Raw genomic sequence first — 13,459 nt, forward strand, 5'->3', positions numbered from 1 at the left:
AAAAAAAGATGCATTTAGTTGGATGCATAGTTCTTTTTCCCTGATACTGTTTTGCCATTTTTAGATGATGATGTATTAAATGAAGAAGAGCTAGATAAGGAGTTGCTGTGGAATCTTCAACTTTTGTCTGAGGTACTGTAAATCTTTTATTAAAGAAATATTACTGTGAAAATGATGACTTGGTTTTAGAATTTATTTTTTTTAATTGACTTTAAAAAATATGAAAAGTCTGGTTTTTGTTTTTGTTTTTTTTTTTAAGATTTTGTTTATTATTAGAGAGAGAGCATAAGAGAGCACAAGCAGAGGGAGGGGCAGAGGCAGACGGAGAGGGAGAAGCAGGGAGCCCAACATGGTCACTCCCAAGACCCTGGGATCAGGACCTGAGCTGAAGGTAGATGCTTAATTGACTGAGCCACCCAGGCGCCACAGTTTGTTTGTTTTTTGTTTTTTGTTTTTTTTTAAGTAGGCTCCATGCCCAGCGTGGAGCCCAGTGCACAGGGCTTGAACTCACAGCCCTGAGATCAAGACCCCTGAGCTGAGATCAAGAGTTTGGATGTTTAACCAACTGAGCCACCCAGGTGCCCCAAAGATTGATTTATTTAAGTAATCTCTACACCCAGTGTGGGGTTTGAACTCATGACCCCAGAATTAAGAGTTGCATGCTCTACTGACTGAGCCAGCCAGGTGCCCTGATACTGAAAAGTCCTGAGTTTTAGATTTTCTTTACATAGCTACAAAAAGTCAGATAATGGCATTTGCTTGTCATCACGGGGGTGTGATAATTGTTGATGGCTTCATGTGCAGTGCTGTAATTTTTACTGATTAATTCTGATATTAGTAACTCATTAATTGAAAATTTTATCAGATTTGGCAATTCCTTTTTTTTTCCCTCTCCATTTTCTCTCTCTCTCTCCATAAATTTGGCTATCAGTTAAAAGTCATTTTCCTTTATGGGTTGGTTCACCAACAAACAGAGAGCTCCAATTAAGTTTTATCTCTTTCAGGAGATAGATTCTTTGAAAAGGATGGTACTGTGGCATATAAGGGCCTGAATTCAGAGAATTTGTTTTGATCTTAAAAAAGAATTGTAAGAATATACTTAAAATGACAATTCTAAAATGAATTAAAGCCATTTTAAGAAACACTGTTAATTATTTTAGGCTACTTTAGTAGCTAAACATTGTTCGTTGCAGTAATTATTGATTCGTAATCTTAATCACCAAAATATCTTCAACTGTTTAATTCCTCTTTTAGATTACTCGAGTGGATGGGAAGAAGTTGCTTCTTTATAGGGAGCAGCTTGTAAAGATTCTCCAAAGAACCCTCCATCTAACCTGTAAGCAGGGTTACACTCTGTCTTGTAACCTTTTGCATCACCTCCTCCGTTCTACTACACTTATCTACCCGACAGAGTACTGCAGTGTGCCGGGTGGCTTTGACAAGCCTCCTTCCGAATACTTTCCTATCAAGGCAAGCATTTTCAGTAATTAAGAATTCAAGTACATATTGGGTTATTTTTCTAAGGATCCAGAGTGGGGTTTTTGGGTGTGTGTGTTGTGTATGAAGGTGTCACTTCTTTATTTTTAAAGTAGATTATTAAAATTATTGGAATGTTTTAAACTTGGGAAATGTAACATGGCGCAGAACAGCCTAGTTTTTTTCTTTTCTGTTTGACTGTGAAGTGGGTTGGTATGCTATATGTAACTTGTATATTCCATATGATTTTATTGGAGAACTCAGTAGCTTTATAAGCTTACTGTTACTCTTACAGTAAACTCATATTTAAGTGGCTCTTCAGGGAGACGTTTTTCTGGAGTGATAATGAAGGGGTAATGAGTTTTTATGCCTGTTTTTTAGAGAGAAAGGGAGAAAGGGTGGAGAGGGGCAGAGAGAGAATCTTAAGCTGGCTCTATGCCCAGCGTAAGCTGGACATGGGACTGGATCTCACAACCCTGAGAGCACAACCAACTGAGCCACCCAGGTGCCCCTTCCTGGAAGACCTTTTAAGCTACATATACATCTTTCTCCGCCCACCCCCGCCCCCCAATTTCTCAGCTTGCTGAACAAATGTTATTCTTTTCTAGGACTGGGGTAAGCCAGGAGACTTGTGGAACCTGGGCATCCAGTGGCATGTTCCTTCTTCAGAAGAAGTGGCTTTTGCCTTCTATCTGTTGGACTCTTTTCTTCAGCCTGAGCTCGTTAAACTCCAGCACTGTGGTGATGGAGAACTTGAAATGTCTAGGTTCGTTTTCTTTCATAAACACTTAGTGTTGTGTGGTTGCAGACTGAGAAAAATCTTTTTGTGTCTTTCCCTTTCTCTGGCGTATCTGATGTATTCATTTTCAGTGTGTGTTTATATCTGCCGTACATATAATTAAAAAACCATTTAACATAGTGTGTAACAAATTTTATCATAATACTTAAACCTTTTAAACAGAAAAACTCATTTTTTTCTAGTTTGCTTTTTGTGACTTTTTCTTAGCAGTTTCACTTGTGCATCTTTTGGGAAGTGTATGGAAATGCCTGTTTTTCTAGATTCAGGTTAGATTTTGCGGGGGGGGTTAATTTATTTTTGTAATTCATATTATTGATGTTAATGTTACTTAGTGAAATATTTCTGTGATTTTTTTTTTCTTTCCTAAGAGGCTTTAACAAAAAATAGTTATTTAATAAGATCATTAGACTTCTACAGTTTGAATCTTTGGAAGTTCCTAAAATAATAGTAAGAAAATTACTGTGTGAAATACCAGGAAATTTTAAAAGCAAATTCAGTAGGAATGGTTTGGAGGAGGAAAGAAGTACGACTGATGATATCTGAACTGCTTTTTGGAGTAAATGTTTAGCTAGTACATTTTTAAAAGATGGAGTATGCTGGAGGAGCTTCTGTAATACTATTTTCCCTTTTTGTCAGTGGTAGTGATCTTTGGGTACATAGGTGATTACATTCAGAATTGATTCACAAAGAGCGATCAGTTGCTGATATTTCTGATTATTTAGAGCCTGTTTAATCATAAGTAGGTCTGTACTGTATTACCAGTATAAATACCTGTTTATTACCTTGTACTATTAAGTGGGTAAACTGAAGACATTTTGCCATTTCTTGGCCTTAATTTTGTATATCCCCACTTAAGGTTCTTGTACTTCATCCTAGACTTCCCAAGGTCTTTTGTTAACAGGGATTTGGAGTGTTCTAAAATATGAAAATACCTTTTATCTTTTCCAGAGATGATGTTCTACAGAGTCTGACTATAGTGCACAACTGTTTAATTGGCTCAGGAAACCTCCTACCTCCATTGAAAGGAGAGCCGGTTACTAACTTGTAAGTAAAAATAACTACTTTACATATTTTGCTGTTTTGCCATTTGGCATGTATTTTAAGTCTTAGTCACATTGAGTCACTGGTTTTATTATTGGTGTTGTTTCTGTATCCCTTTAACCTTTTTGTCATTATTAGGCCAAAAATACCTGAGGCAGAATTTAGGTCTCTAAACTTTAAGGGCTTTAATCAGATTTTCATATGGTACCAGGATAGGATAATTCTGAATGTTAATCAGTTTATAAATATCGATACTAAGTTCATCCTTTAGTTTCTGAGTTAAGATAAATGCTCTTCTTTAAAAAAAGAAAGAGAAAAATTATTTTTTTTGTCTGCAATCAGTGTTCATTAGGGATTTTATAGGAAAAATCTGCGTGTTTTTAATATAAAAATTTGTTGAGTGTTATTTTGAGCTTTTAAATTGTTCTAAGTTGCTTTTATGAATTTAAGTGCTTTTCAGACTATTACAATTTTGAATGAATGCCTTGATTTAGTCCATTGTTAGTGCAGTCATTTAAGTTGAAAAAAATTGAGCTTAAATGAAATCAGCAATATGTAACGTGGGCTCAGTTATTTAGTAGTGAGATGCTAGTTTCAGGCCTAGTTCAGTATACTGCCTTAGATCATTTTCTCTCAACTTCAACATCTCATTGCTGAGCAAGTTCATGAAAATCACATAAAAACGAGTAAGTAACACCTGCCCCCTCAAAAAACACAAAGAATTATTTGTTGATTTGCAAGAAAAATCTTAAAAACTTCAAGGAGTGATTTTAAAATGTGGCTTGCTTGTCTTTCCCCATATTTTGTATAATCATTGTTTGGAGTCATGCTTTCTCATGATTCCCACTTATTGTACTTTAGATTGCTCATTAGATTTGAGAGGGAGAAGTAGGTTCATCTCAGGTAAGGAAATCTGTTTTAAGTTTGTCTAGGAATTTGCTGAGTTCTTTGAAGGCACTTTTGGTTTTCATCAGTATTATAGTTTGATTTAGGGGCAATTTTACCAAAAGTCATCTTTGTTAAGAGAGATTGATTTTAAACATTATTTAAAAATGAGAGACTTACAGAAATGGTTTTGATTTTCCTCATGATCTTAACAGTATATAATATAGTAAGAATTGAACTCTTATGGCCTGCTGAAAACCTATTTTGTACATAACAGATTTATTACATCAATAAATTTAATTCTGCTTGAACATGTTGACATTGAGAAATACGGTAATTTAATCCAATAAGAGCCAAAGCATGTGTCTTCTGTATATATGATTAGAAGATTTTTAGTTTTGAGTGATCCTTAGGATGCACCGCTGAAGGGTCCACTCAGGAGGCTGAGAGGTTTCTGTTGCGGTTCATATCAGTACGAGTGTATTTATGCCATGTGCACTACACTAGTGACTTGAAGCAAGGTCTTTATCACTTTGAAATAAGAGCACATCAAGACAAAAGTTCCTTATATTTGGTTATGATAAAACCAGTTAGGTTTGTAAATAATGAAATGCATTTTCAATAGGGAAAAGAATACCATGTTATAAACATTTTATGAATGCCATGGACATTATAAGCCTCAAAATTGATCCTGAGAGTATCCTTTGTAGGTTTTTTCCCCAGAAAAGTTGAGAAGAAAAGGTAATTTAGACTGAAAAGTTTTGTGTTTCAGAATTTTCACTTTCGGAGTGAAAATTTGATACAATAAGACATAATGAATAATACAAAATTGCATTTACTCTAAATATATGTTCATATATTTTAATAGCTTAAAAGTAGAAATATGAAATGTTTCCTGGTGTATTTAATAATAGATAATAAATAAAATACAGAATGAAAACTTCGGTTGTTTTAATCATTGAACCATACACATTTTTAGGACTTTTTTTTATAGTTAGCAGGGATAATGATTATACAAAGTAGAATCAAAGATTAATGAGCAGCCCTTTGCCTTTGAATCGCCAAAGAGGGGGTTTATAAAGTCTTTCCTGGCCTTTTAAATAATTCTTACCAGAATCCTTTCCTTTAAAACCAATTTCTTACTGATAGCTCCTTCATCTGAAAGCTTAACTTATTTTTACATTTTCTTTATATAACATCTCAACTTTTTTTTTGCAGATAGCAAATTAGTTCTCACTAAAGTATCATAAAATAAAGTTAGCTTTTTAAGTCTCAGAAATGCTTATTCTAAGGTAGGTCTATAATGCTAAAATTTCTCAATGTAAATTGATTTGAAAAGGCTAATCGGGCGCCTGGCTGGCTTAGTCAGAGGAGCGCGTGACTTTTGATCCTCGGGGTCCTGAGTTCGAGCCCCACGTGGCTATAGAGCGTACTTAAATAAATAAAACGAGAAAACTAATCAAATAATTTCCATTTTGGTGCCATTGTTCTATAGTAAGTCCTACATCCTAGTGTGAAGAAAGAATATCTGTAGCATAATTCTTGGGGATTATTAGCAGCTGGTCTTAATAGAGAAATAGAGTAAAATACACCAGGTGGGGGAGGAAAGGAGACCTATAACTGTGACTAGTTCACTAGTGAGTGTAATGCCCAAGGTGCCTGAGGAAGTCACTCTCGTTAATAACAAACAATTTGGCTGTGGTGTTGTGGGACATTACGTATTTTCTGAAATACCAGACCAGTTTTTGGAAGCACATAGCAACTCAGTTTTCTTTAAAATTAGTCTTATATTTTTTCTTATATAAATCTCAGTTAGGTAAAAACATTCTAGCTGCTTAATTTTTTTGGTCAGATCTTTCAGTATTAAGTTTGCCTTGCCACATGTATTAGTAGTATTTGTCCTCTGGAAAATTGCAATGATGAGAAACCGGAAACTTGGTTCAGTTCTGAGTTTTCCTGTAAGAAAATCTAATTTAGTTCCTAATAGAATATATGGCATAGTCTTAGAATCCCATTGCTCAGGTAAATGGCTTCTAAATGTGCAAACCAATTTTCTGTGCTTTGTATTAGAGACTGACAAAATATAAAAACTTAGGTGAGTTGATTGTCCTAAGTAGAAAGTAAATGATGTGTACCTCATGGTATCTTCATTGTACTTTTTTGGCCTTTGGCAATGTAGGATTACTAAATGTCTTGTTGTATATATTATAAATTTTACTGTTTCAGAGGATGGGTAAAATAGGGTCCCTTGAGGGTAATTAAGTGTAAATTTCTTTAGTACAGTTTGAATTTTTGGCAGTTTTGTCAGATACCAAGGTTGCTGAATTAATCTTAAAATGGAACCTCTCTATTTTGCTCTTGGAACCTGTAGTTAATGATTTAATAGAAATATGTGTGGTATAGTTTATACTCCTAGTTCTACCTCTATAGATGTGGAAGTTGGATTATGTCTTTGCAGGGTCATACAGGAATTTTGGACACTTGCCTTTAATCCTGAAATCGTCATTAATTTCTACTTTTGCAGTCCACTCTTTATAATCTTTTAGGTCTAACCAGCTATCACAGGATGCAAAAAACTAACATCTATAAAAACAGGGTTACTCAAGGTAGAGGAGTCATCATTTTTCATCTCCGATATTTCTTCTTTGCTTTTGTGCCCCTTTCCTCTTATAGATCTGTTAAGCCATTCTTAGTTAAACCATTCTTAGGATCTCAGCTTATACTAACTTCTCAGGCAAAGAAAACTTCATAGTTAAGGTCTAAGAGTTGAGACCATTTCATTAATATGTGAAAGGATGTGTTGTTCTGCGATGAGGGGCAGGGCTAGCTAACCTCTCTTGGCACCTCCAGGAAACTACCCAGCTCTGCTGGGGGAGCTGCACACAGAAAAGGAAACAGTTACTACTCCACGGTGAGTAACCCTGTTTTCTCCTTATTTCACCTTCTGACTGTTTTCATTGATTTTTAAAAAGCTTGTGTGTCAGACATGGAAATAGTTCTTATGCTCAGAGTTAATTTTAAACCTCGCAACCTCTGTGTTCACATGGCAGAGTTAAGAGCCAGCTTTTCATTTGTGTTTATAGCTATTATTGATGCCTAGGATTGAATTGGATAACAACACAGAAATAGGCCAATTGTTTCTTGTGAAACACTTGTAACCTTGACTGGAAAACAAAATCTGTTAGTATTAGTGGCTTGGTTTTACACGTTTTATGTTTGCTTTCTTGGGATGGGGGGAGTAGGCTGTTCTTCAGCTGTAGAAAAGAAGTATTGTTTGCACTTGTTCATGACAGTTCACCTAGCCTTCGTTTGCATATTGGATTTGTATTGTATATTTTGTTTTTATGTTATTAGTCATTTCTTCCTTTTTCACCATCCTTTCTCTCCCACCAGTGATTATTTTCGTAGTTCTCCTCTAATCAGATATGGAGAAGATTGCCATCTAGTGGTACAAATAACATAGCTGTCACACTTCTAGGTCTTTTTTTTTTTTTTTTTTTTTTTTTTTTGGTGGCACAAATATTGAACACATTTTGTTATAAATTAGGTGCCCTGGTGCTGTCTAGTGCTTTGAAGCTGATTTAACTTTATTATTATATAAATGGTATTATTTAAAATATGTCGTGTAGGAATTATCAGAATTTTATTTAGTTCCTGAGTTCAAATTATTACTGTTTGTAAAATGGACCAGTGAATGAGAAAAATGAATTTCACTTGTAGTGGGGCAGTGATGGTATTTGATCTAAATTCTATATATTGCTACTATAGCTTTAAATCAGAACTCACATCTGTAAGTGTTGATGGCACTTTAAATATGTTCAGTTAAGATTCTGTGTATAACCAGAAGTCGTGACAAGAGCAGTTTTTAAGTATCAAGGTATAGGGCAGCACACATATACTTGGTGTGGCCACAAAAAGATACAATCCTAAATCTTACTTGGATAATGTATAGAGATTTCTTTTAGAAAATTATTCTTCTAAAGCCCAGAGGAAATACTTAGTATAAATATGTATTAACACTTGCTGAGAAACATTTAGTGTGAAACCTGTCAATCCAATCAGAGTTTAATTAATTTGTTAGAGAAGAAGGGCTCTATTAAAACTGAGTCTTAGATAAATAAACATAAAAGGACTTTGTGATGGATAAGAACAAATAAAGCTGAACTATATGTCTAACCAGATGTCTTTTGTACACTTGAGATATGAAAGATGTGTTTTAATTCACGTTTCAAAAGGAAAGCCTAAGCTGGGTTTATTTAAAATATGTACTTTTTAATACTTCAAAATCCCATATAGGTTGAGATATGTTAAAACACTTGTAAATCAGCAATAATCTTCAGATTTTCTGTTAGGGAAACACTTCAGAGAGACATGAATTTTAAAAATAAGCATCAAGGCTCTTAGATGAGACTCACTTTTAAATGTGATTACAGTGTTAATAATATTGGTATTACTAGAGTCAGAAAGGCATACAAGCAAAACTTTTCAAATTCCCAACTGGATAGTCTTTTTTGTTTGATAGCTAGGGTTTTATGTGTGTATACACACACTAAAAATTCAAAATAGCTCACTATTGTGGTTGCTTTTTTATGTTTGTAAGAACAATTTTATGACTAATTAAAATGCATGCTTGGTTCAGTATTATTTGGTACTAGGTACAGACTGGGTAAGGTACAGTAGGATTCTTAACTACACAACTACTGATGTTTACAGCAGCAGCGAGGAGACATCAATGCTCATGTGATAGCTCATCGCAAGCCTTTTCCTGTGCTCTAATAGGGAAGGAGGGATGAGTGGGTGGGGTTAAAGGTCTTATGCCTTTATGCTTGTTACTGTTTTAGCACAGTCTTTTTCTCTTCGGTGGTGAAATCTAATTTCAGTAGAGATGTTGGACTTCTTGAAGTTCATTGTAAAGGAATCTGATTTTATTTTTAACTGACTAGATTCTGGATACATATATATTATTTAATCATACACAGTTTTACAGAATGTGCAAGTTTGCAAGATGTTGCCAAAGGCTGAAGCTTTATAGAATGAAAACGAAATTTTATGAATTTGAACTTCAAAGTCTCTGAAAAGCAAATTAGTATTTTATATTATAAAATATAACCATTCTTTGTTTATACTCTGTAGGCTTGGTTTGAAACACGAGACAGTATCTTTGCCATCCTAGGTCCTAGATTATGGTGAGGAACATAGTTAAATAATTGGCAGTTTAGTCATCTTAATATTATTACCCATTTAGATAAATCCAAGAATTCATAACTACCAAATATTAAGATAGAGATAACTTACTTAATTCAACTTAAAAAAATACAATATAGATGGGGGTATATTGATTTAAAAGTAGTTTTTTCTTCATAACAAGTGCTGTGTAGTTCATGAGTGATGAATAATCAATCACTATAAAATTTCTTTTTATAACTAATTAGCTTTATATTGGATAAGCTTACCCCATATTTTCTTGGCATTTGTGTCTGTGTTCTTCCTCTTAGAAAGTATTATCCTTTTGTATAAAAAGTTGTTGAATTGATACTGTATTTTGAAATGTTGAAAATTGTATTTTTCATTGAAAAAATTTAGATTTCAGATATAAAGGTTCGTATTCCCTAGTAAAATCTGTTCTTACATACCTTAAAAGTGACTTTTAATTGTTTAATGAACTTAACTAGCTGGGTCTTGTTCTGTTAACATAATTCTTTGTGGCAGATCTTTAATTAGGAAATGCAGTGTTTTTATATCTGATCATCTTCAAAAGAAAGTAATGGCATTTTAACTGCAGGTGTTAGGAGAGAGCAGTTTGGGTGGTTTTTTAGAGGAGGGGTAATGATTATTTAAAGAAGTTTGTCTGCTATATATTCTACAATAAAATTTTACTTGAATTTTTGGTGTCCAGTTTTAACCTTTATTATACCATTATAAAGCTGCCTTTTCTTTGTGTAATTATATATAAAAGTTTATCATCAGACTTAAGCTTTTACACTTGAATATTGAATATCATTATTACGTTTATTTGGGTGGTGAATTCTCCCCCATAAAGTCATTAAATTGAATTAACATTTTCTTTAAGATGAGTAAGATTGTCCTGACTGAAACAGATAGTATTAATCATCAGGAGGACAGAGTAGAGAGTTGACATATTGAAGATGAGAAATCTGTTTATTAAAAGAGCATCATCTTTGTTTTGATTTAAACATTCTAGCAATGACACTTTTCCCTTTAATCCTTCTCATTGGTATTATTAATAAATGCAAGCACTCTTGTTTTTATACAGGGTACCAAGTATGGTGTCCTTGGAAGAGACAAAATTGTATACTGGACTTGAATATGGTATGTAAATTCTAATCTGAGTAAATCTTGTATGGACAGTTTTTGTCAGTTACTCTACAAGAGTTAAAACGGTCAGAGAAAGACAGATACCATATGATTTCACTTGTATGTGGAATTTAAGAAACAAAACATGAACATAGGGGAAGGGAAGGAAAAATAAAATAAGATGAAAATAGAGAGGATGGCAAATCATGAGAGATACTGAACTCCAGGAAACAAACTGAGGGTTGCTGGAGGGCTGGTGGGTGGGGGGAAGGGATAATTGGGTGATGGGCATTAAGGAGGGCATGTGATATAATGAGCACTGGATGTTATATGCAACTGATGAATCACTAAATTCTACCCTGGTACTAATAATATAGTATATGTTAACTAAGTTGAATTTAAGGAATTAAAAAAAGAGTTAATACAGCCACTCTGGAAAACAGTATGGAGGTTCCTCACAAAGTTAAAAATAGAACTGTCCTACAACCCAGCAATTGTACTCTACTAGGTATTTACCCCAAAGATACAAATGTAGTTATCCGAAGGGGCACCTGTACCCCAATGTTTATAGCAGCAATGTCCACAATAGCCAAACTATGGAAAGAGCCCAGATGTCTGTCGACAGATGCATGTATAAGGAAGATCTGGTGTGTGTGTGTGTGTGTGTGTGTGTGTGTGTGTGTGTGTGTGTGTGTGTGTATTACTCAACCATAAAAAAATGAAATCTTGCCATTAGCAATGACGTGGATGGAACTAGAAGGTATTACGCTAAGTGAAATGACTCAAGAGGGAAGAATTCCATGATTTCACTCATATGTGGAATTTAAGAAACAAAGCAGAGGATCATGGGGAAGGGAGGGAAAAATAAAATAAAACGACATCAGAAAGGGAGACAAACCATAAGAGACTCTTAACTATAGGAAACAAACAGGGATGCTGGAGGGAGGTGGGTGGTGGGGGGATGGAGTAACTAGGTGATGGGCATTAAGGAGGGCACGTGATGTAATGAGCACTGGGTGTTATATGCAACTGATGAATCACTGAACTCTACCTCTGAAACTAATAATACAGTATATGTTAATTAATTGAATTTAAATGGAATAATATGTAGTTAGAATTTTCCTAGTCTCTTTTTCATATATAAAATGAGTATTAGTTAATTACACAATAGCTATCTTTGCTTTCCCTGGAGAAACTGGAAAATTATTTATATAAAAGAATAGCCAAGAAAAGGTAGAAATTGGACTAGGTAAATATTTGGTTGCTTTCTGTGTGCAGAGGCAGAGTACATTTCCGTATTGTTGGATTAACAGTGGAATTAATTGCATAGATTAATTGCTTTAAGGTGTAATTTTTGTTTGCTTGATTTGGGCCACCCATAACCAGTTAAAGAATCCTATGCACTTATGATCTCTAAGTAGTGAATAGGACTTTGAAATACTAGCAAAGATTTTTTTTCTTCCTCCTCCTTTCCTACCCAAGAAAATTTTATAAGCAGGTCTTTGTAAATGTGAAGGTTTTAAAAATTACTCTGTATCATGCTTAGACACTAATCCAGCTTATGAAAAAGGCAGACCCACTTGGTTTTTTTCCTGGATTACATGATTTATTCTTGACATAAACTGTTTACATAAGTAAGCTTCAACAGCTGGGGAGGATTCAGTGTGTTTAAAATGCCTTGTCTCATTTTTTAAAAAATAGATCTATCCAGAGAGAACCACCGAGAAGCAATTGCTAGGGTCATAAGGAAACTTCTTAGTAAGTACATATATGCATTTAACTTATTTTTACTAATAAATATTTAGGAATTTTTAGCATATGTGCTTTTACTTAACTTTAAATTCTAAATAGTGGAATATCAGGCAATGTTTTTTTCCTTAACTAATAGATTCTTAACTGATATATCAGGAGTGCTGTAGTAATTCAAAATATTTTAACCAAAATCCATTTTCTTCAATTATAGACCACATACTTAACAATTCGGAAGATGATACCAAGTCTTTGTTTCTTATCATAAAGGTACAGTTATCCTTTAATAGTTGCATGATTATTAATGTGACTAGTTTTGACATGATGCTTATAAATACAAAATTTGAAATTCTTTGACACAGATTATTGGAGACCTCTTGCAGTTCCAGGGATCTCACAAGCATGAATTTGACTCCCGTTGGAAAAGTTTTAACCTAGTAAAGAAATCAATGGAAAACCGGGTCAGTATTTTCACCTAAAAACTCTGAATTAATTTTTTAAAATGTGTATAATATTGACATAGTCACTTGATTTAGGGATTGTTCAGCATACAGAGGAAGTTTCCCTGTAAGTAAAAATAGATTTTCAAATATTATATCATGGTATAATCAAAAGAATCCTGGGGAAATGTTTTCCTCTTACAAACTCTTCTGTGAGTTTCCAGGAGAGAACTCTCATTGGGAATTTGGAGTGTGATAATGTGGCAGGCTGCCTTGTAAGAACTTGAGGGAATAAAAGATAGGAGGAATTGTCCACAGGCATGGATTTAAAGCATCTCACTTTATGGAGATTTCAGAAAAATAGCTCTTATGTTATCTTTGTGTCCAGGAGAAGTCAGTACAAGCTTCTCAGGAGCATGGAAGAAAGAATATTTAAGCCAGCCATTTGATGTTGATAGCAGTGTTCTGTAGGAACACTGTAGGAGATTTTATGGAAGCTGAGTCTAAAAAGGTTATAGGAGGGGCGCCTGGGTGGCTCAGTCGTTAAGCATCTGCCTTCGGCTCAGGTCATGATCCCAGGGTTCTGGGATCGAGCCCCGCATCAGGCTCCCTGCTCTGCGGGGAAGCCTGCTTCTCCCTCTCCCACTCCCCCTACTTGTGTTCTCTCTCTCGCTGTGTCTCTCTCTGTCAAATAAATAAATAAAATCTTAAAAAAAAAAAACAAACAAACGGTTGTAGGAGTTTATTGTTTAGG

At 34.5% G+C, this 13,459-nt stretch overlaps 1 protein-coding gene across 7 annotated transcripts in view; it reads left to right on the forward strand.

The window, feature by feature from the left end:
* The window catches only part of PSME4 (proteasome activator subunit 4), a 109,020-nt gene that overhangs the window by 57,176 nt on the left and 38,385 nt on the right, over positions 1-13,459 (forward strand). For all 7 annotated transcript variants that reach the window (XR_003524424.2, XM_027620484.2, XM_027620485.2 and 4 more), the window contains 8 exons: positions 65-132; positions 1,255-1,470; positions 2,085-2,242; positions 3,224-3,319; positions 10,476-10,531; positions 12,218-12,274; positions 12,480-12,535; positions 12,628-12,726. Coding sequence is in view for 6 of the 7 variants with exons in the window: in XM_027620484.2 (XP_027476285.1) it covers positions 65-132; positions 1,255-1,470; positions 2,085-2,242; positions 3,224-3,319; positions 10,476-10,531; positions 12,218-12,274; positions 12,480-12,535; positions 12,628-12,726 (806 nt within the window). In the remaining variant the exon portion in view is untranslated. The remainder of the gene's footprint in view (positions 1-64; positions 133-1,254; positions 1,471-2,084; positions 2,243-3,223; positions 3,320-10,475; positions 10,532-12,217; positions 12,275-12,479; positions 12,536-12,627; positions 12,727-13,459) is intronic.

The sequence above is a fragment of the Zalophus californianus genome, chromosome 8, assembly GCF_009762305.2.
Source record: "Zalophus californianus isolate mZalCal1 chromosome 8, mZalCal1.pri.v2, whole genome shotgun sequence".
Taxonomy (NCBI): Eukaryota; Metazoa; Chordata; class Mammalia; order Carnivora; family Otariidae; genus Zalophus; species Zalophus californianus.